The sequence below is a fragment of the Haemaphysalis longicornis genome, unplaced genomic scaffold (assembly GCF_048455015.1).
Source record: "Haemaphysalis longicornis isolate Haplotype H1 unplaced genomic scaffold, Haemaphysalis longicornis Haplotype H1 scaffold_2, whole genome shotgun sequence".
NCBI classification, from domain to species: domain Eukaryota; kingdom Metazoa; phylum Arthropoda; class Arachnida; order Ixodida; family Ixodidae; genus Haemaphysalis; species Haemaphysalis longicornis.
In genome coordinates, this window is record NW_027526295.1 from 231209090 (window position 1) to 231237011 (window position 27922).

General features: G+C 47.7%; 2 protein-coding genes and 1 long non-coding RNA gene across 4 annotated transcripts in view; 1 reads left to right on the forward strand and 2 right to left on the reverse strand.

Annotated features, from left to right (window-relative positions):
* Positions 1-27922, forward strand: part of Nd-18 (NADH:ubiquinone oxidoreductase subunit 18) — a 66565-nt gene that overhangs the window by 7236 nt on the left and 31407 nt on the right. Inside the window, exons 4-5 of one of the 2 annotated variants that reach the window (XM_077699672.1) lie at positions 13611-13684; positions 16835-17031. The exons of the other annotated variant lie outside the window; for it this stretch is intronic. Of the exons in view, the coding sequence (XP_077555798.1) occupies positions 13611-13684; positions 16835-16938 (178 nt within the window). The 3' untranslated portion in view covers positions 16939-17031. Of the gene's footprint in view, positions 1-13610; positions 13685-16834; positions 17032-27922 lie in introns of those variants that run through there. 2 annotated transcript variants of the gene reach the window in all.
* Positions 20845-23038, reverse strand: LOC144170949 (uncharacterized). The gene is made up of 2 exons (XM_077700944.1): positions 23033-23038; positions 20845-22648 (listed from the first exon to the last, which is right to left on the reverse strand). Exons 1-2 carry the CDS (start codon positions 23036-23038, stop codon positions 21077-21079), a joined length of 1578 nt encoding a protein of 525 aa, XP_077557070.1. The 3' UTR covers positions 20845-21076.
* Positions 23122-27891, reverse strand: LOC144170104 (uncharacterized). Its single transcript, XR_013322566.1, has 3 exons — positions 27735-27891; positions 27562-27670; positions 23122-23137 (listed from the first exon to the last, which is right to left on the reverse strand). It is a non-coding gene; the product is annotated as an uncharacterized LOC144170104 (long non-coding RNA).

A 27922-nucleotide genomic window follows, 5' to 3' on the forward strand; every position in this document is an offset into this window, starting at 1 on the left:
GCTGACGCCGCCGCGGAAACCTCCCGCACGGTGCGTGCCGAGCGGCAGGCGGTGGCAACATGGCGGCAGCACCGGCCGCGGAGTAGTGCGGTAGCTCCAACGGCCGCTTCTGACCACTTTAAAATGCTACTCAAGGCACAAACGCACTCGCTTGTGCAGGAAAGGAGCCACCGCAGGCACGAAATCGTCGACGCGGCCGTGAAAATACCGCGCACGAATCACGTGCAGAAACTCGCCGTGCGGTCCACGGACCTGGCTTATAGCATCCTCGATTAACCGCACCGGTGCACACCGGGGCAGCACCGGTGTGCACCGTCCGTCCTCGATAAACCGGGGTGCACCGTCGTGGGGCAATTTTTGGTTGCACCGCCGCGCACCGAGAGAGTCGACGGTGCGCCGGCGTGCAGTCCCGAGATGCATCGCGGACGATGCCGGCGAAGGAGCTTCCTCCGCCGTCTGCTGCAGCCATGGATCCTCCATGGCTGCAGCGACGGCGCATCGCCGCACTCGTGTCAAGGCGGACGGAGCTGTGTATTGTTGCTGACAAGGATGGCGTGCTTGTGAATTCATCGGGCAACGATGCGACAGGCTCCTAACGGGCGGTAACAACGGCCAGAGATTGTAAATGAGGACGCGAACTTTGTGTACTTCAAAGACGGCTGCATGCATTGCCAGAAAGTTGGGGATTGACATTCGTTTCGTTCGATCGAATTATCATGAACTGTTACCGGAGTGCCTAGACGATGAAGACGTACTTGCTGTAACGGAAGGGCGGAACAAAACAGGCACTCGCATTATGGCTCAAACGAAGATTAGAAGCAGCTTGTATGTAGCTGTTTAGTGGAAGCGGTGGCAGTACGTTGTTCCGCATGTGTGACGGATTTAAGTTGTGCGTACATATAATCATTGGCCTTCAATAAATACCACTTTCAAATAGCGCTGTGTCTCATTACAGTGCTGTATTGTTACTTGTGAACGTTTTTATGAGTTGATTTCTTCGATTAAGAGATGGCGCCTGGGTAGAACCGCCCCGTTTGTCCTCGATCAACGCTCCGTGCCGGTACGCACCGTCGTGGGGCACTGTGCACCGCGCCGGTTTTGGGGGCAACACCGGTGCGTGTTTATCGAGGACGCTATTAGGTTCCTGGGTGCATTTGCGGCAGAGGGACGTCTAGGTGGTGCCCAAATCGCACGCAAAACGGGGCTTTTTCTCCAGCGAATTTTAAAAGGCAGCGTTTTTGGGGGGCTAATTTTGAAAGAACTTCCTTATGACATCAGGAGCCAGAATTACATAATCAAAAAGAAACATGGTTTAGCGCGAACCCAGTGAACCGCATGGGGTGTTTTCTGCTCGCGAAAACGCGCCGCGCACATCACAGGCGCGCTGACGCTGCCGTGGAACTACCCGCACGCTGCGCCAGTCCGAGGTGACTTTTAAATGCATAGCATTTTAGTAACTCACAATGTCACGCGGCGTTGGCGTGCCTTGTCGTAGTCCGCAGGCGCGCCTTGTCGTAGTCCGCAGCCAGGCCACTACACTATAAAAGAAATAACAGTTTCCGGAGCCCGGTTTCGAACCCATGACGCCGCGGGCGGTTCCGAACGCACGGCGCCCGGCGCACTACCGAATGAGTCACGAAACCGACACAGATTTCGATGCACCGAACGCGCCTTATATCCTTCACTCATTTCTGGTTTGTTTCGAAAGCGCCACAAGTTGTCCCGCGCCTCCGAAAGATGGTGACACGGGTCCCGCGATCGAGAGATACGACTTGCCGGCGCACCCCCTCGGAAATGCTGTGCATTAGATCGTGCCCCTCGCGAGGGGGATGTCTTTTGCTAGTTCCTCTTTGATTTACGCGCTCCAAGTCGCAGCGGCGCGGGGCAAGCAAAACACTCCTCCTTCTCTCACTGTTTTTCCCACTCTACCTCTTCCCGGCGCGACTTTAGGCGCGCATGCGCGACAGCGGGGTAACGGTCGCTGCAGCTGCCGGAGCAACAGCGGCGCCGGTGCGCGAGAGAAGCCGCGGGGCTCGCGTGCGAGTCGTAGCATAGCGGAAATATCGTGAGAGCGTTCTGAAGACCACAGAAGAGCGGTTATATGCCCCATGCACAGGGAGGAAGCGCAGCAAGAAGTGATTTTGCTTCGTGTTAGCAAAAGGTGAGACACTCGTTCGTAAAGCGTGAATTTATTCTGAACGATAGCGCGGTGTCGTGAGCTGTACAACTTCGTGTACCGTGTTCGATGTCAACTTGTGCTATGCCGTGTCGAACATCAGTGCTTATCACGGCACGTTGCGTTTGTGCTCGGTCGTATTTTCGTAACGTGAATAAAGTGTTGAAGTGCGATTTCTGCTGCGGTCTTACTGTCCCAGCTGCGTACGTACGCCTGCATGGAGGCGCGCCGGTCTCGGCGAGGCCTAGCGGGCGGCGCTAGCGGGGCCGGCAGCGGAGCGGCGGGAAGAAGCGGGGGGAGAAAAGCATCAGCCCCCCCTCCCCCCCCATTTTGCGCCTCCTCGCTGTGTTGCCATGACAATTAGTACGCCTCCAAGCTCAAGATGGCGGTGACGTTGCTATGGCAATTACAACTCACTTTTGCCCGCCCAGGCTCACCAGGGGAGGATTTGGCGCTACGACCACAATTAGGCGGGACGCTGGGTTGAAGGCTAAGATGCCGCGGACTGGCTGCGCGTGGTGCTGCCGGCGGCGGCAACATGGCGGTGGCTTCGACCGCGAAGTGGTGACGGGAGCTCGAGCGACCGCTTCTAAGCGCTCTCTAAAATGCCGCACAAGGCACGCACGAAGTTGCTCGTGTGGTAAAAGAGCTTATAATGTGGGCGAAAACGGTACAATAAAACGTCATTCGCGCCGCTACTGAAAGGGCCCATGCAATACCTGCCGGGGAGGTAAGCCTTAACAAACGTGTCTGGCGGAGCCAGCAAGCTGCCTCGAGAGCTTCGAAACTGCCGCCATGAGGCGCGTGGCTCCCCATTGGCGCAAGTCGTCAGGCTCCTCCCACTGCCGCGCGCGACGCGCGTCATTTTCTGAGCGAGGCAGAAGCTGCCGCGTGCGCGAATCGTCGACGCGGGCGTCAAAAAATCGCACACGCAACGCGCACGCGCAACGCACCATGCGGTTCACGTTGCATGTCAAGCCAGGACAATCAAGAAAAAAAGCAAAAGGTGCTTGCTGAAGCGCAACTTGAAGTTTCTATCCCGCAAGATGAAATAAACTCTGAAGCCGTAACTGAAGGCAAGCAAACCTCAATGAGCAAACTGAAATTAATCAAAGTGCATTTTGAGAATTAGGGAACTTGCAACAAATATGTTTTTCCGTATGATAGAATGTCTTTTCTCTACGCTTTTTATATGCTTCATGGACCGTTTCCACAAAATGGCGCGTGTTGTATTGGTCAGGGAATTTCAACTAAAATGGTCATGGAAAACCTGGAAAAGTCAGGGAAATTGAATTACGAAATTTGCTAGACACCCTGCGTTAAACCCTACAATCAATCAATCAAATCATCAAACCGTCCGCGGCCACCAACTTGGCCTGTCTTGTAACGAGGGACTCGCCTTGTCTGAGGGTCAAGGAACATCCATTCCCTTGTCCGACCCACGCGGTCCTTAACCACTGCAGAAAAGCCCTCAGAGCAACTCACCAACGTCACCTTTGTTGAGAGAGCAGGGTGCCGGTAGAGGAGCCGGCTGCTAGGAGGCCAGCACTCCGTGTCGTGATTGCCGATGGGGAAGTGCTCGTGCGGCTTTTCCGCCTACGCGGCATCCCGGTTTTGGCAGCACCGGGCTGTTAACTCTAAACGGCCCTGCACAGCAGGCGTGGGGTACCCACGGGGTCCCCACAGATGTTAGTTTGCAGTAAAAACACTATGACAAATCGAAGCCTCATTTGTACTTTATCACATGCCTCAAAAACATGTTGCATTATTTGTGTAGATTTGCAGCTACAAATCATGAGGTATGACCATAGGTCGGCGAACTCACTCATATGAGTCCACTCACTCAGACTCGTTTGGACTCAAACTCACGCGTGAGTTTGAGTTTGAGTGAGCGCGAGGCTAGTGTGGCATGGTGAGTTTGAGCTTGAGTGAGTTTGAGCCGAGTGATCCCGACTGAGTTTGAGTCCGATTGAGTTTGAGTACGCCTGTGACCTAGTGAATTCTGAGTCCATTTTGAGTTCTGAGTACATTTTGAGTTTGAGTCCATTTTGAGTTCTGAGTACATTTTGAGTTTGAGTCCATTTTGAGTTCTGAGTACATTTTGAGTTTGAGTCCATTTTGAGTTCTGAGTACACTTTGAGTTTGAGTCTATTTTGAGTTCTGAGTACATTTTGAGTTTGAGTACATTTTGAGTTTGAGTCGATTTTGAGTTCTGAGTACATTTTGAGTTTGAGTACATTTTGAGTTCTGAGTACATATGAGTTTTGAGTCCATTTTGAGTTCGAGTGCGTATGAGTAGCCTAGCAGGCAGCTATGGTTGGCTGTTAAGTTTCATGCATCACTGTGGGCTCGGAATTCAGGTCACCTGCAGGTACGGCACCAATCGCGATCTGCATGATCGATTGGGAGGGAGGGGGTGTCTGATTTTTTTTTTTAGTTTCTTGTTGAATTTTCATGGCCATAAGCAGTTGCTGTATACCTAATTTTCGCGGCTGGGCGCGTGAGTGATAATTGACTGGTGAGGTCATAAAAAAGGGTTGTCTTAACTTTTCCTCCTGACGGATCACTAAGAGCGTGGGAAAGGGTGGTGGGAAACCACATTGCGGCGCTGGCGTGCAGGTTGTTCGCCTGTTACTGTTAACGGCTTGATATACTAGGGGTCACAAAGGAAGAGGTGAGAGCCGCGGGGAAATGGGGGCGGGGGCTGTCCTTTCTGCTGTTTCAAATGAATTCGCTGAAATGACTGGGCAGCGCCCCTTAAGACAGAATAATGACCACATTAGATTGGCTGAAAAGTGAAACTGATGAGGCTAAGGCGTGTAAGGTATCAAATGAAAGGTCCGGATTAACGGATTGATTGATTGATTGTAGGATTTAACGCGCCGACGCAACGCAGGCGATGAGGCGCGCCGTAGTGGAGGGCTCCGGGTTAATTTTGACTACCTGGGGATCTTTAACGTGCGCCGAAATCTCGTACACACGGGCGTTTTTGCTTTTCGCCTCCATCAGAAAAGCGGCCGCCGCGGCCGGGAATCGAACCCGCGACCTCGTGCTCAGCAGCGCAACGCCTTAGCCACTGAGCCACCGCGGCGGGTCCGGATTAACGGAATCACGCGATGTAAATAAAAAAATGCTTCCTGATTGTAGTCATCAGGCAGTCATAATGAGTCATAGATTGGGTTAAAATTCAAAATGACGCTGCGAGGGCATGTGGGGAATCAAATTCAAGGTCTCGATGTGGGGAATCATTCGGGACGAAAATGCGTTAGGGATATATCATGACGTAGTCATGGTAAGTCATAGATTCGGTTAAAATTTAAGTCCATGACGCTAGGGCGTGTAGCGTATCAAATTAAAGGTCTCGATGAGGGTAATCACGTGCTTCCTGATTATTATCATGACATTTTAAAAATGGGTCATAAATTAGGTTAAAATTCACAATGATGCCACTGGGTGTCTCGGGCATCAAATTGAAGGTTCCGATAAGGGAAATCACATGGGACAAAAATGTGGTAGGGCTATATCATGAGATAGTCATGGTTAGTCATTGATTGGTTTAACATTCAAATTGATTCCGCTAGGATGTGATGGGTATCAAATTAATAGTCTTGGTGAGTGGAATCACGTGGGAGAAATACAAAAATGCTTCCTGGTTATAACCATGAGATTGCCATGGCGAGTCTTATATTGGGGTAAAATTCGAAGTGACCCCGCTAGGGCGTGTAGGGTATCAAATTTACGGTCTTGACGAGGGGAATCACGTGGTACAAATAAAAAAAATGCTTCGTAGTTCGAATCATGAGATAGTCATTATTAATCATAGATTGGGTTAAATTCAAGGTGATGCCGCTGAAGCATGTGGGGCGTCGATTGAAGGTTCCAGTTAGGGGAATCACGTTGGACACTTAAATAATGCGCCCTGGTTACAGTCATGAGAGTCATGGTTAGTTTGACTGGTATGAATTCCATATGACCCTGCAGGGTGTGTGGGGTTTCAAATTAAAGGTCTCGTCGAGGGGGATCACGTGGGGCAAATATAAAAATGCTTTCTGGTTATAATTATGAGGATATAGCAAAAGGTACACATTTACACTCACACGCTCACTCACTCACTCACACTCACATCACACACTCTCACTCACACTGTCACTCTCACTATCAGTCTCACCCACACTCTCACTCTCAGTCTCACTCTCACTATCAGTCTCACCCACACTCTCACTCTCAGTCTCACTCACACTCTCACACTCGCTCTCACAATCACTCTCACACACACTCACTCACTCACTCGCACTCACATCACACACTCTCACTCACACTGTCACTCTCACTATCAGTCTCACCCACACTCTCACTCTCAGTCTCACTCACACTCTCACACTCGCTCTCACAATCACTCTCACACACACTCACACTCTCACTCACACACACACACTCACTCACACTCTCACTCACACACTCACTCACACCCTCACTCAGACTCTCATTTTCACTCACTCTCACTCACACTCTCACCCTCACACTGACACTCACTCTCACACTCTCTCACTCACACTCACAATCACACTCTCTCACACACACTCACACTCTCACTCAAACTCAGACTCTCACTCACACTCACACACACACTCTCACTCACACTCACACTCTCTCACACACACTCTCACTCACACTCTCACTCACACTCTCGCTTTCACTTTCACTCACACTCTCACACTGACACTCACTGTTACTCTCACTCACACTCTCACTCAGACTCTCACTCACACTCTCACTCAAACTCACACTTTCACTCTCACTTTCACTCTCACTCAAACTCACACTTTCACTCTCACTCACACTCACTCACACTCACTCACTCTCACTCACACTCTCACTCCACTCTCACTATCAGTCTCCCCCACACTCTCAGTCTCACTCACACTCTCTCACACACACTCTCACTCACACACACACTCTCACTCACACTCAGACTCTCACTCACACTTTCTCACTCTCACACTGTCTCAATCTCACTCTCACTCTCTCAATCTCACACTCTCTCACACACTCACTCACTCTCTAACTCACTCTCACTCTCTTACTCACTCACTCACTCTCACTCTCTTTCACTCTCTCTCTCACTCTCTTTCACACACTCTCTCTCACTCTCTCTCACATTCTCTCTCACACTCTTTCTCACACTCTCTCGCACTCTCACTCTCTCTCACACACGCATTCTCTCACTCTCTCACTCACACACTCTGAAACACACACACACACACACACACTCACACACACGTGCATGCTGGAAGTTAACAACCCACCGTGGTGGCTCAGTGGCTAAGGCGTTGCGCTGCTGAGCACGAGGTCGCGGGTTCGATTCCCAGCCGCGGCGGCCGCTTTTCTGATAGAGGCGAAAAGCAAAAACGCCCGTGTGTATGAGATTTCGGCGCACGTTAAAGATCCCCAGGTGGTTGAAATTAATCCGGAGCCCTCCACTACGGCGCGCCTCATCGCCTGCATTACGTCGGCGCGTTAAACCCTACAATCAGATCAGATCATCAGCTGGAAGTTAACAGCTGGGTATGGTGGCGGTCATTGCTTACAACGACAGCGTGGTGTTTTTTCGAGCTACGAGAGCTCATCCCACCTCGCAAATGCTAATAAAAACTAATGCAAGTGCCTCAGCAAACAACGAGGCACTTTTTTGTTTGTCCCACGTGATTTCCGTCCTCGAGACCCTCAATTTGATACCCCACATTCTTTAGCGCCACACCTCTCTGCAGTTTCACCCAATCTGAGACGATCTATGAGTCCCGTGTTACACGGTTCGCCAATTTCGATATTTTTCTTATTTCTTTTTTAGTTTTTTAACATTTAGTTTTATCAATTCTCTACATTTACGCTTTTATAATGATTACAGGTTGAACTTCCGTGATATCTGCATTTTTGCGTATATGCAGGGCGTTACAAGATCATGGTGGGGATAGGGGGAGGGGTGTACTCGGCAAAGAATGCTACGCAATAAAACAGCAAAGGTATATCCATGAACGCCTCGCGCTTCAGAGATTCGCGGGGATAGTTCGCTTTGACACAAGGCGTTTTTTCAGGATGCAGAGCAAGAATGCACGGAACCGTAACCCTAAACAGCTTCGACATAAATGAACGGAGCAGTGAGCGCACGTCCCCTCACCCAATCTTGCTTGTTTCGACCTGGGGACCTAGCACACCATCGAGCCTGGACCGCCTCTGTCATGAACACGAACACGGAGCCTACATCAAGAGTTTGGTATTCAATGTATACGTACAATTGCTTCCAACCAGCGCTACTCTTCATGGGCAGGAGGTATAGCTGTATTAAATCTGCAACGAAAATTGTTTCCGACCTCACAGGAGCTATGGTGTCATGTCGTGGCGAATGCAAGAGTTTGAGCTCACGAATTTGCACCCGTAATATTTTTACCACGCGTGAATTTGAAAACACTGACTGCTAATGAAATCAGAGTCCATCTGACCCTGAGTAAATTCCTAGCATGAGAGAGTTGTGAGGCCATATGAGTTCTGAAATCATTTTGAGTTCTCAGCCCATTTTGAGTTCTGAGTTCATTTTGAGTTTTGAGTCCATTTTGAGTTTTGAGTCCATTTTGAGTTTGAGTACATTTTGAGTTTTGAGTACATTTTGAGTTTTGAGTACATTTTGAGTTTGAGTGCATTTTGAGTTTTGAGTACATTTTGAGTTTTGAGTTCACTTTGAGTTTGAGTACATTTTGAGTTTTGAGTACATTTTGAGTTCTCAGCCCATTTTGAGTTCTCAGTTCATTTTGAGTTTTGAGTCCATTTTGAGTTTTGAGTCCATTTTGAGTTTGAGTACATTTTGACTTTTGAGTACATTTTGAGTTTTGAGTACATTTTGAGTTTGAGTGCATTTTGAGTTTTGAGTGCATTTTGAGTTTTGAGTTCACTTTGAGTTTGAGTACAATTTGAGTTTTGAGTCCATTTTGAGTTTGAGTACATTTTGAGTTTTGAGTCCATTTTGAGTTCGAGTACACTTTGAGTTTGAGTACATTTTGAGTTTTGAGTCCATATTGAGTTTGAGTACATTTTGAGTTTGAGTACATTTTGAGTTTTGATTACATTTTGAGTTTGAGTACATTTTGAGTTCTGAGTACATTTTGAGTTTTGAGTCCGAGTGAGTTCTGAGTTTTGCGCAATGTGAGTTTGAGTTTGAGTGAGCGCAGATGTGCTGCTCAGCATTGAGTCTGAGTTTGAGTGAGTGGTGATTCGAAAAAAAAAAATTGTGAGTGAGTTTGAGTGAGCCGCGCCAACTTTGCCAAGGTATGGGTATGACTTTGTTAGCAGTATTGCGGTGACATACTAGACTGGTTTGTAATAAACTTCTGGCGTCTGTGAGACGAGAAACGGCTGGCACAAACTTGCTTGGTCTATGCGTCCTGAGAAACCAACAAACATACCAGGCATGATGGCACTCACTTGGTTATGTGAAAGGCCAGGCAAAGGAAGGGACGCTTAGAGAAAAATTTTCCTCTTGGTTTTGTTCTTATTCGATGGATGACGGCAGCGAAAATAAGCAGAAAGTATTCGTAAATGAAGTTTGCATGGAATAAATTAGAACCAGGTGATGGGCCCTTTTTGTTTTGTTTTTCTATGGAAACACACTTCTCAAAAAATGTTGGCGCATCTGAAGATTCAAAGCTGATTCCTCTGCTATGAGGCACACCGTATATCGCAGGGGGGCAGAAAATTGTTTGTCAATATGGACAGTAGATGTTTTCGTTTTACGACTACACCAGAACAATGGCCGCCAGAGGGGTGATGACCGAACACGAACGCTTGCCGGGCGTGCAGCATTTTTAAGCAAATTGTGAAATGCAACGTGAAGGCATGTTTAGGGTGTGGGCCTTCGTCATTGCACAATGCAGTAATCTTGTGACCTGACTACCACTGCACAGTTGAAGCGAAGGAAGGGCAAAGTCAAAGTGTCATACCGCCTGAAAGATGCCAAAACTGTCATTTCTTTCGCTAAGCCTCGCACTGTGTTACATACCATTCCAGCATTGGTGCACATACCTTTCTCCATGTTGCGACCATATAGAGCATTATAGCGTTTTGGTTACTCTGATGGGGAAAAGTGCATAAGCGTTACGAAGTTGATTTCACGTGAAAGAGAACAGCTCCGAATGACGTCAACTGCGCAATAACGACGGGTGGTTGAACTTGTTGTGAACTGGTAACCGTTATTTATTTTTCTGGTTCAGTTCCAATTTGGGTTCAGCAGGCTTTTATAAAAATAACGGTTTGAGTTCGGGTTCAGTTCCTGCGAAAATACCGGTTTGGTTGTGGTTTTGGTTTCGGTTCAGTTCCAGTTCAACACCTTAGTTTAAATGCTGAGCAAACGAGGTCTACTTAGTGTTGTTCATTTCCAGATAAAACCCGATTTTACCCCGTTTTTACACCCCAAACATGTTTCAGCCGAACCGGGTTAACCCCGATTTCTCCCTGAATGGACCTTTTCAAAGTAGCGATCTGCATAATTGTGAGCTGCTGGTCCGCCCTTCTCAATCAGTACTTACTGGAAGCAAGCCCCAGAAATGCAGCGTTCGAGCTCGTAGAGTATTGGCATGACTCTGCCCCTCGCTACCCCAGGCTGGCAAGTGCTGCACTGACATTGTTGTGCCTAGCTAACAAAAGCTGTGGTGTTGAGAGAACTTTCTCCCAGTTGAGATATGTTCAATGATCGGACACATCTTGAATGGAAACTGACATGTTGTGCGTGCAGATGACAATATATGTAAGGAAGGATGTGTAAAAAAATAGATGACCAGCGTTTTGTAAATAAAATATTTGATTTCTGTGACGTTGTCAATGCTTTTTACTGTCATCATTACTGCTTCATTTCCAAAGAAACACCAAATTTCCTAGAGTACATATTTCCTAAAAAAATTCCGCCACCTTCCGACGAGGGGAACCCTGGGGTGATGCAAGGCATCTCACAGGGTTCAATTCGCGTTTCCATTATGTTGGTTACCCAAATGTGTTTGAAGTGTAGTGAACCTTAAATGATGCTCAATCACACGTAGAGTTCCAAGTACGTAAAGATCGTCTTCATCGGAAGATTCAACGGAATCGTCGTCGTCAAGCGAAGCACGAGCAAAGTCAAGCCGAGTCGAGCAACTGTGTCAAGCGAAAGCGCACACTTAACTGAACGGGCGCCGAGGGCTCACCGCTTTATTTGCGCGCTTGAATGAGAGGAGACAGCAGAGGAAAGTTGCGCATGCGCACACATGCGCACAGCGCGCCGGAGCACATGCGAACGTAGGCGAAGCCCACCAGCTGTTGTTATGATAATGAGCCGGAGAGAGCGCATAACGCACAACTGTCGGAGAGAAAAACGGAGAAGAGTTTGCGCATGCGTAATGAGGTGTGCAGACTACGCCGGTCAACGCGGGACAGGCAGAGTGTAAGAGATGCCTTGCATCTAAAAAACCTTGATGTCCCCCCGATTTCCAGCTTGAACCAAACACCAATCTAAATGCGTTAGAATTAAGAAGCTTGTGATACCTCATGATAAAACAAACTGAATGTTTCACATAGTATACCTGAAGATTTAGCCCCCCAAAAACTCAAATTTCGGATTGGTTTATAAAAAACACGATTTCTCCCTGATTATCAGTTTCAAAAATAGCACCCGATTTTTACCCCCCGATTTTAAACAAATATAAAACCCGAAAATGAACAACCCTGGGTATACTCTCAGATTTCTTTATTACCTGGTTCATGAATGTAGTTTTTAGATGCAAAGCATCTCTTGCTCGGGGGGATGTCCCGCGTCCGTGCCCCGTCCGCAGCGCCTCTGATGATGATTGTGGCAGGATGCCCCTAGGGATTGGCCAACCAAAGAATCCATCATGAGATAGCTTCGCGTTCAACTACCGTCATCATCTTCCCGTAGGGGTACCGCTGAAGAAGAAGAAGGAAAAGAAGACAAAGCTGCGAAGAGGAGGGCGTGTACGTTGCTCTCAGTCGGTGCACCAACGTCAACAACCTTTACCTCACCAACGCTGACGGAGAGTACCGATTCTACCACAGAGACGAAAACATTGACAAGAACGTGATTGACGAGTTTCGGCGCCTCAAGAACCACCGCCTACTCACCGTAACACAACAGTACTTGCGTGCCTTTGCCACCGGTGTGGACCCGGACGCGGAATTCTCTCTGGCACCACTAAACACTAGATCACTCAACATAACGGCAACACAATGGAACCACACGGAACCCCCATGATGCTTCACATCCTCATCAGGGTTCCCCACGGGAAGATGGTGCAATTTTTTTGTTCAGTGGCCTTTCCTGAAAAATGAAATTATTAAGTAGACGGCCATAAGAATAGTGGTGTGAGAATAACTTTCAAGTTGTCCTCTCTCTCTTCCTTTTGTTGAAATAAAATTATGAGCTTTAGTGAGACACAATGAGATGCGATCTATGTTTTCTTATGTTCAGTGTTGGCTTGTGTGGTTGCTGCAAAAAATTTTTGTATTAATAATTGCTAATGCAGTCTTGTTAACAAACATTCAACCACCTAAATCATGACAACGGAACGGCCCGTCCTTACATTTGATTAAAGTTAAGGCGAAATTGTAATTTGATCTTGCAATCACTGTGCAAGGGTGCAGTGCCACCTCTCTTCGCAGTTCTTGACTCCATGGCAAAATCGGTTGTGGGATTATGCAGAAAGAACTCTTTTGTGCCATGCAAGCAGCTGTCATTTTAGAGCAAACTCAGGATTCCATCATTTTCTTTTACCGTGAAGTTCCAACCGAACACCCACCCAAACTACAGAGATATCAAGTAAAAAATATGGGATGGGTGAACTTTCGGGTCGGGTGCCAAAAACTACAAAAAAGTGGCCGCACCGCCAACCATATCAAGTAGAAAGCTGGACAGGTTGCGCCTCTTTTGTTCAAAATTGAGACATGGGCGGTGTGCGCGGCCACGGGACGTTTTTGCGTAGAGAGTTCTCCAGGTTTTCGAAGAGGTTCAAAGCTAGTGAAATTTTAGGGGGTGGGCAATCTTCGGGATCTTTCAGTAAATTGAATATTTCACCCCTGAAGTGGTGCGGGTGGTGATTCGAGGGAAGGAGGTTCTCTCTGAACTTTACAGTAGGCATTCTAGACTGGACTTGTGTGAGCCTCGTCATCCGCTCCGATCTGACACCTAATTAAGCAGTATATTTAAAATACGATATGCATGTATTGTTGATAAACAGTACCCTTGAGATTGCCTGTGTTTTTTTTTTCATAGAAGTGCTGCTTGCCTCTGGCTCAGGTATTCTGGGTATTTTGATTTCTTTTGGCTTGGCTGGATGCATTTAGGATGTGCAGGATGTTGCTTCAAACTTCCCTGGATCTTTTCTTTCCCTGATTGTATCTGTAGGGGCGATCCTCTGTCCAACATGAACTTGGACTTCGGAAGCAAGGAGGCTGCCATGGCATTCTGTGAAAAGAACGGTAATAGGCTTCCTAGTCCTGCCTTGAAACATTGATGCGTTTCTTAAATAAATGCAAAAGTGAATTTGTGGAACTTTTACATGGGACAGTGCGGTGGAAATGCTTATTTCAGTATGTAGTGAGAGCATATATCTATATGATATGTATTTCTAAAATGGAAAACAAAGGAACCAACAGGTGCACTTTGTGGTGATACCACAAACAACGGCGCACTGGCTCTCAATGTGATTGAATGTGAGCTCTGTCTCATTCATTATAATAGCAACCTATTTTATGGGTATTGTTGATTTTGCTTGCAATCTGTAGCCCTCCACTTCAGTGTGCCTCGTAGCGAAGGCGTAATTTTTTATCCATGAAGCCCTACACTTTTATTTTGTGACTGCATAAGGCAAGCAGCCAAACTCAGAATGGTTTTTTTTTTATCTAACATCAATTTATGCTGAAGAACAAGCCACCATAAATGCCAGAAGTGAATGTAATCAGCTTATGAAGTATGTGCAAGGCATGGGTGATACTGAAGCTTGTTTAGAACTTTGAGCTTTGCGGGGGCACAGATGTCGATTTGTTTTTTTTTCAAGGGCAGTTGCATGTTGAAGGGACCCACCAATAAGCAGGCAGTTAATGTGAAAGCCAGTGTGGAGATTTGCTTCCACTGTCAATCGCTGTATTGGTAACCCAGCTTACATTTGTTACATGGATAAACAATGCTGCCCTATAGATGTGACAGCCCTATCATTTACCCATCAAATGTGAACGTGGTCTCAAGAAAGTTCAAGGGGATCTTTTAGCGGCTCTACTGCTTGCTTAAAAGAGATTGAAGACATTTTTCATGATGGCTGCAGCAGGCGTGTTTACAGGTACCATTATGCGAAATGTCGACTGTGCAGTATTTTGCTCAAAATGTCAAAGCTGTAACATCTAAACAAACTAAGCTGCGTGTGGCCTCTTCAATTATAGTGCTTATTGTAGCACTCAATGGTAGACACAATGTGAACATGTTTCTCCTCACCTCTTATGGCTTCACTGTGGCACCCGCATTACGTCACTACTGTGATAATGCTTGAGTTGGTGTGTCACTTTTAACATTTACGAGTATACCTTATTTTTGTGAATGGAAAAAAAGTAAGAAAAAGTGTTGAAACTGCAAAATCTAAGGCTAAATAAAACTACAGTTGCTATCTTTGTGAAATTTAGGTGCCGTGATTACATCAATTTTGGCTAATTGTCAAGCGATTAGGGCCACAAAATGCAGGGGCGTTATAGTAGTATCGCCTTTTGAATGCTTCATGTGTTGAGATGAAGCCGCAAAGCAGCTGTCAGGAGCCATGCAGGCCAAAGATATGCAGGTCAGGCCGATGTCTTAAGTAGGCAGGCGCATGCCATGCTTAGCTGGGCCCAAATTTTTAATGGCAACACTTGTTCTCTTATGTATATGGCTCGTGCCCGCTTACAGTGTGTTTTGACATAACTGCACACATTGAAACTGGCTGCCTGGCTGAACCCAGCCACGTGAATTAGCTGACTGTATGCAGGAGGATGTACAGTCGTTGAATTTTTTAATGATATCGCAAGAGCGTCGACCGGCCAGTGGGTCACCGCAGTATCATGATAGAAAGTGCCGAAACAAGTGAGGGTAGATCGCACGGTTTGCATGTGCATTATGGCCCTGCCAATGACAACCGTCGTCTGCTAGGCTGTTTCCAGAATCGTGCCACAACCCCTTCCGGCTGGTAGTCAATCATCGATTTTCATAGATGTGAACGAGGGGCACAAGAAACCGCTGTCACCATCGGCAATGAAGATCTCAGGTTGACTACCAGTGGGAAGGGGTAGTGTCATGATTGTGGAAACAGCCTAGCAGACAACGGTTGCCATTGGCAGGGCCATAATGCGCATGGGAACTGTGTGATCAACCCTCGCTTGTTTCGGCACTTTCTACCGCGATAACGCGGTGACCCACCCACCGGTCGATGCTCCCATGATATTAAAGGGACCCTGCAACACTTACCATCGACTACTCGGAATGTGTTTTAAGGTAAAGTCTATTGTCCCAGCAATCTCCTCACGCAAAAATTATGAAAATTCGTTCACTACCACCGAAACTACACGCGACGAGAAATCGTGCATAATTGTTCCCTCTCAACTCGACCGCGGACAACGCGATGAAAGCTGCGCGCTCTCTCCCGAAGAGGGGGGCAGCTCGCGGCGTCTTCTCCGGCGGCCTTCGCTATATGACAGGCCGGGGAGTTTTTCCCTTTTCTCCGAAACGTGGAGGGGTATATTTCCGGTTTGGTGCTACAAAAAAGCAGGCACGGCTGCCTGCTCGCAAGCGCGCGCTCAGGCTGGTAGGCCATTTTTAAACCAATAAATATTTGTTGCCATGTGATCTGGCTGAAAGGGGAGTATTAAGTTCATCACTCAAACTCCATGCGCACTCAAAACACAAAAGAAAAGTCAAAACTGTGCGTACAGGCTCAAGCATAGAAGAGATTGGTACACAGCGCCGACAACGGCGGATCGTCACAGGAAATGCGAGAAATAAGCTGTGAAGCTCACCAGCGACAGCCATGCCAGGGGTGCATAATGTTTATAATAATGTGCATAAGCTCACCAGTTTAGGCCATGCCAGGGGTGCATAATGAGGAAAATTGAAGGGAGCGCGGTTGGTTATTCCGCGTCTTTCACAGCGATTTGCGCGCTCACCGCTTCACGTGCACATGTAATATTTGGCTCAGGTATTCCTGGCAGGGTAATCTAAACGTCGCGCAGGTTTACTTGCGCTGCTCAAAGAGTCTTGCAGGGTCCCTTTAAAAAATTCAGCGGCTGTGCTGTCGGAGGCAAAAGTCTGAACTGCCACCACATGAGTCTGGGCCTCCGTAATATTACAACGTGCTCACCTGTGCTTCTTAACTGTGCACCTGTTCATTTTCTCGCCAAAACCGATGCACACCTGGTCGCTTTTGCTCCTGGCAGTACATGCCACATTCTATTTATAGAATTAGTGTGTTATCGTAGCTAAGTACTTCGAATTGTGGGAATGAAAGAGAAACAGCAGTTCTAAACAAGCTGTAATTGGTAAAAAAAAACAAAAAAGTTGAACTATTGGTTAGGCTCTTGAAGTCCGTTTGAATGCTGTGCTGTTTGTTGCAGGATGGGACTACTTCGTGGACGAGCCTGCCCCAAAGAGGCCGCCACGAAAGAACTACGGTGACAACTTTTCCTGGAACAAAAGGACGAGGGTATCCACAAAATAAGCAAGCCCCCACACCAAGGACTCTGTGCGCTTAGATACATGTTAGGTGGAAAAGCTGGAAAGGAAAAAAAAAATAAATGGGTTTCGTAGCTCCCTTGAGGCATCCTTGGTGTGCATTTCAAATGCCGAGTAAATGCCGTAATATCCTTCTGCAGAAATATAAAGAGCTAAGTGGGACTGACATTTGTGAGCAAAAGTATATAAATTGAAGAGTAAAAGCTACCTATTTAACACAGTAGTGGTGGCAAAAAAATGGTGATTTCATAGTACCAAATGCTTGTTTGCCTTTTATATGCTGATTAAGTGAACCGATCCCTTTGAAAATGCCGCGGAGGAAATGTACAAGTTTGATTCATTTGAAAGGTTTCCCTGTCAGAATAACTCATGCCAATTTTAATGCGAACTTTAAGAAATTGCCCTAGATAATAAACGAGAGAGAGAGAAAGACAAAATTTTTATTGCCCCAAGGGCTGATTCGAGGGAGAGGCGGTGACTGAGGGAGGAAGGTCCCCGGTGACTATGGCAGCCCGAGTGACGATGGCTTCTTGCACTGCCAAATCGGAGCTGCCCAATGCCTTCGCCCAATGCTCACTGCTCGATATGGGGTGCCGCCGCGGTGGCTCAGTGGCTAAGGCGTTGCGCTGCTGAGCACGAGGTCGCGGGTTCGATTCCCGGCCGCGGCGGCCACTTTTCTGATGGAGGCGAAAAGCAAAAACGCCCGTGTGTACGAGATTTCGGCGCACGTTAAAGATCCCCAGGTGGTCAAAATTAATCCGGAGCCCTCCACTACGGCGCGCCTCATCGCCTGCGTTGCGTCGGCGCGTTAAATCCCTACAATTGATTGATTGTAGGGTTTAACGCGCCGACGCAACGCAGGCGATGAGGCGCGCCGTAGTGGAGGGCTCCGGATTAATTTTGACCACCTGGGGATCTTTAACGTGCGCCGAAATCTCGTACACACGGGCGTTTTTGCTTTTCGCCTCCATCAGAAAAGCGGCCGCCACGGCCGGGAATCGAACCCGCGACCTCGTGCTCAGCAGCGCAACGCCTTAGCCACTGAGCCACCGCGGCGGGTAAATCCCTACAATCAATCAATCAATCAAATCAATCGATATGGGGTGGGTACCCACCCACCCTATATCGAGACGGTGAGCATTGCCAGAGCAGGTGATCCATGGTTTGGACCACCCCACAAGCGGGGCAGTGGGGTGAGGAGTACAGAGCGGGGTATATACGCGTGAGAGAGCGCCGGGTGTGCAGGGGGCAGTAGACGGCGGTAATGAGACATAATCTCATGAAAGGAAAGGAGCCGATCTCGAGCTGACAGGGCTCTATAGAAGGGATTAAGGCTAAGACCCACTCGGGAGGTGAGCTCTCGAGCGGCTGTGTATGCTGCCTCGTTCCCTCCCACACTCATGTGGGCTGAGGTCCACACCAGCTTGGTGGGGGAGTGACAGGGCTCTATAGGAGGGATTAAGGCTAAGACCCACTCGGGAGGTGAGCTCTCGAGCGGCTGTGTATGCTGCCTCGTTCCCTCCCACACCCATGTGGGCTGAGGTCCACACCAGCTTGGTGGGGGAGTCAGGAATTTCGATGAAGGATTTTGAGTGCTGGGGGAGAAATGTGACCCTGGGCGAAATTTCGAAGTCGTCTTCAAATCGGAGATTATGATCGCAGGGGAAGGCTGAAGGCAAGAGCAATAGCCGCCTCTTCCACAGTCGCGGGGAAAGAAGTGTGGAAGGTGAGGGTGGTAATAGAAATACTGTTTGGACCATTGATTAGTGCGACCGTGTAGGCGTCGTTGTGCCTGTAGCTAGCCACTTCAACATAAACAGTTGCCGGATGTACAAGGTATCGCTTTGCAAGGGCCCACGCATGTTGCTCCCGGCGCGCTCAATTGTGCGGCGGGTGCATGTTACGGGGAATGGGCCGGACGATTAATAGGTCATGGATATTGCTAGGGATGGCAAGAGAGGATTCTGTAGCGAAAGGGAAGTTAAGTGGAAGTTGCCGGAGGAGGGATGACCTGTTGTGGTGGTTGCAAGGTGGGCGTACTGACTAACAAGGTGAGCTTCGATGAGCTCAGACACGCTGTTGTAGACACCAAGCGATTCTAAACGAGCGGTGGCTGTGCTCTGCGGAATCCTCAGCGCCGTCTTCTACACTTTGCGAATTAGATAGTCCACCTTTTTGATTTCCTTACAGGACGGTGCTAGACAAGGAAGAGAGTAAGTGATGTGACTTATGACGAAAGCCTGTAGCAGTCGCAATCGCTCTGCCTCTTTGAGCCCTTCGTGGCGGGTGGTGATGCGGCGGAGGAGGTTGATGGTATGGTTGACCTGGGATGTGAGATGAGCGAGAAATATGTTATTGGCATGGTTCTGTTGGATATTGAGGCCTAAGACTTCAAGGCATGGCACTCGGGCAGCGGGTAGTCATCCAGCGGGATGGTTATGTCCAGAGTTGTGCGGGCGCATATGTGGCTGTTGGGCAAGAGAAGCAGCAGCTCTGCCTTTTCGGGTGAACATGTTAAACCAACATAATGAGCATAGGCAGCAACACAATCTGTCCCCTGCTGGAGGGTGGTTTCAATGTGTGCATCACTGCCGCCTGGAACCGACAGCGTGACGTCGTCAGCATACAAACTGTGGCAAAGCGAGGGGATATTAGCAAGAGGAGGGGGGAGGTTTATCATAGTTATAATGAAGAGCACTGGGGAGAGAACTGCTCCTTGTGGGGTGCCTATGGAGGGGAGCAGAATGACGTCGGAGCGCAGATCATTAATCTGAATGACGGCCGTGCGATTAGCAAGAAAAGCCCGCACGTAGTTGTAGGTGCGTGCTCGAGGAGACGAGCAGCCAAGTTCTGCAGAATGGCATGGTGGGAGACCTGATCAAGGGGCTTTTGGAGGTCTGACGAGCCGGCGAGCCGGCAGTAGGGGGAGCAAGGACATCACACTTGAGCTGTGGCAAGATGTCTTGAGTGGAAAGGCCGGATTGAAATCTGAACATTGCGTGCGGGTAATGCTGGGTCAGACGGGCATGTACGATTTGCTTGAGGACCTTACCTCCACAAGAGGTGAGGGGAATGGGCTCAATCTGTTCAACAAAGGAAACAATCGGAAGAAATAAGGAAAATAGACGAAAAGTGGAGACTCACCAGCGACTTTCTTGCACTGCCTTTATGGTGTCAAAGGGACTAGTCTGTGATTCACGGCCACCAAGAAAAGCCACCGCCAATATACACGATTATGCAACTGTATTTGCTTTTATAGCATTTATTCCTGATTGCTATATGTCTGGTATGCTCTTCGGTTATGTTTTGGGCTCACCATGGATAGTCAGCAGCTAGTGCCAGGACTTTCTTCGCGAGAGGAGTATATTCGGAAAACGAATACCGGGTTGCCTTTCGGATAATCCTCAGTGACCCTGGGACTGATAATTGAATAATCTTAGTGCCCACATGGCGTCGCAGGGAATTTGAAAGTTTGTCAACATTGGTGATTTTTTTGTTTTGTTTTTTGGAGCTGAAATGGAGTTGACTAACATTTCAAATGCTAGTTACCGAAGACAGTTATCAAATAAGGAAACGACCTACGTTGCCTTCACAGTGCCTGTGAATGTAGCACAACTTGTTTTATTTCATTTTATTATTATGAAAGAAATGATGCATAAAACAGTGTGTGCATTAACCATAATAACGATTAAGTTATCTTGTCATTTATCTCATTGAAAATTTTAATGTTGGTGCTGCCCACTTTGTTTTCTAAAAACCTGCAACCATGGTTGTAGGAAAGGAACGTACTTTGCTGTGAGGCATTGGGTGCCTCCTGGTTAACAAGGTAGGCTTTCCTAAAACTTTTTAGTGAACTGTACTGCATTCTGTTACAAGAAGTACACAGAAGAGCTATGGGATCAAGTTTTATTTACAGTGCTTTGCATGCAACAATTCAAACAGCTCGATGTCGTATCGTAAACGTGAATCACTAAGCTAGCTTATGTACATTGGCTTTTTTTGCCTTGCAAACATAGTCCTTCGAAAAACCACAACCACAGGTATCACAGTTCGTCGATTGACGATGCTCTCTGCGACATCTTGGTGGTCGTCCCATCATGGGATACTGAACTGGACAGCGTGGTTCAGACCTCAGTTGCATCTTGGACCTGGTAGGTGCCGGAGCAGCGGTTCATCTGCAATAGGAACACGCTGTCTTCCACCTTCCTTCGAGCGATAGCACGCTTTCTGAGCCTTCTGTGGATGAACAGCAGGACGGCAAGCACAGCTATGAGCGCCAGGGCCGCAATCATGACCAGGAGGGCCACAGGTGGCCGGGATTCCTCTCGATTGCCCGCCGCTGATGATGATGGTGGTGCACCAGTTGCGGGACCATGACTGTACGCAAGTTCTGGAAAAGAGATAGTGGTACCAGCGACTGGCGTGCTCTGGATGGTATGGGGCTTGGCTGTTGTTGTCTCTGAGGCTTTAGTCGCTACAATGGTGGTACCAGCGACTGGCGTGCTCTGGGTGGTATGGGGTTTGGCTGTTGTCTCCGAGGCCGTAGTCTCTACAGTGGTGGTACCAGCGACTGGCGTGCTCTGGATGGTATGGGGCTTGGCTGTTGTTGTCTCTGAGGCTTTAGTCGCTACAATGGTGGTACCAGCGACTGGCGTGCGCTGGGTGGTATGGGGTTTGGCTGTTGTCTCTGAGGCTTTAGTCGCTACAATGGTGGTACCAGCGACTGGCGTGCTCAGGGTGGTATGGGGCTTGGCTGTTGTTGTCTCCGAGGCCGTAGTCTCTACAGTGGTGGTACCAGCGACTGGTGTGCTCTGGATGGTATGGGGCTTGGCTGTTGTCTCTGAGGCTTTAGTCGCTACAATGGTGGTACCAGCGACTGGCGAACTCTGGGTGCTATGGGGCTTGGCTGTTGTTGTCTCCGAGGCCGTAGTCTCTACAGTGGTGGTACCAGCGACTGGCGTGCTCTGGATGGTATGGGGCTTGGCTGTTGTTGTCTCTGAGGCTTTAGTCGCTACAATGGTGGTACCAGCGACTGGCGTGCGCTGGGTGGTATGGGGTTTGGCTGTTGTCTCTGAGGCTTTAGTCGCTACAATGGTGGTACCAGCGACTGGCGTGCTCTGGGTGGTATGGGGCTTGGCTGTTGTTGTCTCCGAGGCCGTAGTCTCTACAGTGGTGGTACCAGCGACTGGTGTGCTCTGGATGGTATGGGGCTTGGCTGTTGTTGTCTCTGAGGCTTTAGTCGCTACAATGGTGGTACCAGCGACTGGCGAACTCTGGGTGCTATGGGGCTTGGCTGTTGTTGTCTCCGAGGCCGTAGTCTCTACAGTGGTGGTACCAGCGACTGGTGTGCTCTGGATGGTATGGGGCTTGGCTGTTGTTGTCTCTGAGGCTTTAGTCGCTACAATGGTGGTACCAGCGACTGGCGTGCTCTGGGGCTTGGCTGTTGTTGTCTCCGAGGCCGTAGTCTCTACAGTGGTGGTACCAGCGACTGGTGTGCTCTGGACGGTATGGGGCTTGGCTGTTGTTGTCTCTGAGGCTTTAGTCGCTACAATGGTGGTACCAGCGACTGGCGTGCTCTGGGTAGTATGGGGCTTGGCTGTTGTCTCTGAGGCTTTAGTCGCTACAATGGTGGTACCAGCGACTGGCGTGCTCTGGGTGGCATGGGGCTTGGCTGTTGTTGTCTCAGGCCGTAGTCTCTACAGTGGTGGTACCAGCGACTGGTGTGCTCTGGACGGTATGGGGCTTGGCTGTTGTTGTCTCTGAGGCTTTAGTCGCTACAATGGTGGTACCAGCGACTGGCGTGCTCTGGGTGGTATGGAACTTGGCTGTTGTCTCCGAGGCCGTAGTCTCTACAGTGGTGGTACCAGCGACTGGTGTGCTCTGGATGGTATGGGGCTTGGTTGTTGTGTCTGAGGCTTTAGTCGCTACAATGGTGGTACCAGCGACTGGCGTGCTCTGGGTGGTATGGAACTTGGCTGTTGTTGTCTCCGAGGCCGTAGTCTCTACAGTGGTGGTACCAACGACTGGCCTTTTCTCTGTTGTGCAAGCGAGGTGGCCGAAGTCGTAATCTACAATGTAGCTGCCATCTTTGCACACAGCTGAAGACAGTGTTTCTTCTGTAAATGTCCTATTCTTGAGGAGGTTGGCAAACCATTGAAGTTGACAGCCACAGTCGAGGGAATTACCTGCATGGAAGCAATACCACAAAGCAACACTGCTAAATATACATGCGGGATTGTTGTGTGACATCAATGGTGTAAACCTTGCACTGCCTGACAGACTCCATTCAAAATGTTTTTCTTTCATACATTGAACTGTTTTCTTACAGACTCAGTGCAAGTCTCTTAATAAGCCAAATCAGTCTTGCCAAGACATTTACAATAAAAAAACTCGGCCACACTTTGTTAAACGCAACGTAATTTTTCAACACACTGCCGCACCCATGGATCAAAAGTGTCTAGGGACACATTTTGCATAATTCTGATGCTAAGTAAATGCTAAGAATGGCAGGCACCATCCATCGTCTTCCACAACCATGAATTGCTATCTAAACACAACAAGCACGTTTTCAGGAAGTACACACTGCTAGCATCCACAGATGACTGATATATTGCCCATCAAATTATGCATTTTGCTTGGTGCAAACAGTTTGCGTCTTCAAAGTATGCTTGCTAAGCTAACGAATTATTCCGGGGTTAGTGCAAAATCAAGATCAAGGGCTGAAGAAAAGGCACTCTTATTTGTACACGAAACACAAATCGCCTTTTAGATAAGCTCTTGTGCACCAAAAATATTTTTTGTCACAGCTCTCTGTGCGTCAGTTGCATTTTTCCGTAATGTTATTGCTTACGAGGCTTATTCTGAGCTAACCTAACCTAGCACCTGTTGATGCGAGTCGGGTAATAAAAGCTGACGATAAAAAAATTAACAGGCTGACCTTTCTCCAGCAGGGTTCCATTATAATTACATTGCATTCTTTAACATGGTTACACTGTTTTAAGCTCTGACCTCACATGCGAGAAGTCAAAAAAGCTAGTCAAAACAACTTATCAGAGAGCGAGAGAGAACGTTAGTAGGAGCATTGTTCAAAAGAGTAAACCAGAGTATGAAATAGAAGCTAACTGCTAGATAAGCATGAAAAAATGAATACAAAGGACATGTTGACAACATGCGTAGCTTATGTGGTGTAACAGCTTTTGGTACAGCAGCTGCAAACATCTTTTCCAATTTTAAATTGAATAACTTGGCAGTAATGTTTAGCACCAACATCATGTAACTGCTGCCTTCAAAAGTTTGGAAATATTGAAATTAAACAGCTTGATGCAGCTGCCAGAGCAGAAATTTGTAGAACAAGTTGTAGAACATAGAACATAGTTGTAGAACAATGGAAGCACCGGGGTCTCCATCTGCTCACAGCGGCATTCCATGCTCGTTCCATTGACAGTGCAGGTTACGTTGATCCCTCCACTTGTCAAAGAAGGGGTGCTGGTTGTGGCGGTTGCCGTGTCAGCAGTCATCTTGGTCGTTTCGCTCCGCACTTCCAGGACAGCGAGCAAGGATAACAAAAGCCAGACGGCTTTGCACGCCATTGCCAAGTTGAGAAAGACGGCATTTGCTGCAGGCGGTTGGTTTTAACAGCGGGATCCAGCCACACAGGAAGAAGGAATGGCCCTGTAAGAAGACTGCTCGACAGGAAGTTGCTTCCTGCCCCCGCCTTCCCTCCTTGTGGGCTGGCCTTTGACGTGACACGGAGTCTTTTATCTGCATGCGCCGCAGAAGTGCCGAGGGGTGTTTTCCTGAAGATGTCCCTACCACTCCTCCTGTCAGGTTTTTCTTTCTGCGGTTTGGAGTCAGTGTAGGGCTGTCCGTGTAAAAACCAGGGAAGTGTTACTGGCTACGCGACATAATGCAGTCAATTTTTTGTGTTGCAACACCACTGCACACTTACAACAATTGTAAAAGCTCTGTGGCACACTACCAGCAATGCTCGGTAATGCTTCAATAAATCAGCACTGCGTAATCTAATCTTTTGCCCGAAGTACCACAAGGAAGTTTCTGTGTGTAATAAGCTTAATGACATTCAGAGCAAATGTCATTTGCTCTAGATGTTTTTGGCACGGTGCTAAACGAGGCTACCGAGTGACATTCGAGGCAAATGGCATTTACATGAGGTTGGGGAGCTCATTTAGCGGCCGAATGAGTAGCCTCGGCACTTTGGCTCGTGTTTAGACAAGAAGGTGGAGTAATAAAGCAAAGAATACTGTTTCTAAAAACTGTCAGTAAACATATTTTTCCCTTCATATTACTGTTCAAATAAAGACAAACAAGTATTTATAATAAGTAAAAATCCCAATGCACACGTTATTCTGATACGGGTTTCTTGCGGACTTGTCTCGGCTTGTGATGATGTCTACTTATGACACCTAAAACGGTGATTTATTTTTTTTGTCTTAAAGAACGAGTATGAATGGAAACATTCTAGATGCCCTGAACTATAATTTTGCAGTCCCGTGAGCTTGCTAATCGTCACTGCTATCACTACCACATCAATCAAATGGCATTCACTTTGAATGACATTTGCTGTGTGACAGAGGTGCAGAGGTATAATTTGTGCTGCCTGGGCACACAAGGGTGAATAAACCATGTGTTTGCTTGTATGCGAGTGAGCCCTGAGCAGCAAGAGACGTACAAAGCAGCAAAAAAGACTTACAAAGATGAGGGCAATTCTTATGCAATTTTCAGTTCAAAGATTGAACCTGTGCCACAGTAACCGTATTTAAAACACGTTAACCCAACTGTTTTCAACTGTGCGTACCCCAATAGCGCCGCACTCTAGTGGGTGCCATTAGCTGCATCAAAAGTAGTCCTTTGAATATTTTGGGTCTGGGGCACCACTAGAACACCACTACAACACAACACCGCACACTTAAAACAATCGTAAAAACTCTGTGGCACACAACCAGTAATGCTTGGTAATGCTTCAATAACCCAGCAGCGCGTAGTCTAGGCTTTTGTCCGAGGTACCACAACGAGAAAGTTCTTTCGTGTAATCAGCTTAGTGACATTTAGAGCAAATGTCATTAGTGTAATCAGAGGACATTCAGATCAGAGCAGATCGGATGACACTCTTAATGGGTGCCACCAGTGGCATCAAAAGTAGTCCTTTGAATGTTCAGAGTCTGGGAGAAAATTGTCAGTAATAAGAGGTGCATCAGGCCCTCTCCATTTTCATGTTATGTTTTATCATTGGGCACACCTCAACTTTCATTCTTGTCCTTTTCTGCCTCTCAATCCCTTCCTCGTTTCTTTTACACAAGTTGCGAGCAAACAGTTGAAAATTAGCAGTCGAGCCATTCAGTACCACATTCACTCCCTGCCTCAATAAATCATCACTGTTGTCATGACACCCAAGCTGCAACCACCTTTATCAACAGCGAGTTCTCCTCAATAGATGAAGACCACTGCATTCCACTCCTAATGTTCCCTACAACCCCTCTTAGATTCATTACTCGCAATCTTCCAGGGATCAAACAAAACTGACAGTGGTGCCTACATTGCTGATGTATCCCCGTTTTGCCTTTTCTGCCAGTACTGCTTGGTTTGAGAAGCACTTGAAGGCAGCTGCGTACAGTGGCTCCAACACAAGAAAAGTTGGCAAATCATGGAGCCCATTCTTCACTCGCCTTGTGCTGATTTGAAAGCTGTTTTTTAGTCTGTTATGAGCAGACTTGGTCAAGTGTAAAGCCTTGGACTCTGCAAGACATGCACTGCGTACAATGAAGATTAAAAAATCTGTGCAACATAACAGGAATAGCTGCATCAAAGTTACAAGGGTTCCAAGAACACGTATTTTTGCTTGGGGGCTCCAAGCAAAACGGTTTTCTTTCAGTGGCTTTGTGTTGAGGCACTTTTAGGTGGTATAGCGAAGTCTTGCAAAAGTAAGAGACAGTCCTTTAGAAATAGATTTCATGTGGGAATGCCAAAGTTCTGCTATTATGTTCTACTTGTGCTAGAGAGTTTGGTGCAGTGCCTTGTGCGGTTAAATTCATTATGTAAATAGAGGTGTGCTCCTTACAAAGTGATTCCTGGGCTGCCAGCTACAAATTACTTCAGAAATCGTACACAGTAGCAGAATAGCTAAGCTAAGACAATTTTAAATCTGACAAGTGCATGCTGCGAAGTTTGGTACCACTTCGGAAAAATTTGTTCACAAAAAGTGCGTTGTTTTTTCTTCGCTGCTTTAATCTCAGGTACCAATCTGCTTCTTCAGCAAGGCAAGCACGTCCGATGCTCCTACTTGCGATGTGATCATGACAACTTTTCCTTTGGAACGGGCGCCCTATGTCGAAAACAAAACCTTAGTCACGCGACGAGACCGTAAAATCACGAGTAGAAAAATACAGATAAAACAGGTCACCTTTTCAAGAGATAAATCGCTTTTCCGCAGATTCAAAAGCTTTGACAGAAAACGAATCAACTCTGTATTCGCTTCTCCGTCTACTGGAGGGGCGGCGATTTGGACGCCCACAGAATCGGATCCTATGTCTGAAAACAAAAGGCCAGAAATATATGCTTCGTCCGAGGAGCTTCGTTCGTTTCGCTGACTCACCAGTAATCCTACTTTCGCTCGCTCCAGGTTTGGCATGTATACGAATAGCGACAGCTCCGTTGCTCATGGTGTAAACGGGGTCGCTTGTTTGCTCCACGGCTTTGGTCGTCTGCAGCACAACAGGGACAGAATTTTCTAAAACTCGCGTGGCATAATGAGAAGCTTCATATTACCTTCGAATTTGCGGTTGGTTGTTTCGCGCTGCTTTTGTTTTTTGGCATTGCTACTGACTTGCCTAGAGTTCTGGCGTAAATTTGAAATAAATTAAGTGCGCTTCCCCGCATGACTCCGTGCGATACGACATGAGCTTTGGCTAGTGTGTAGGCTCCAGCCAAAAGGTAAAATTGAAACTCACAAGTAG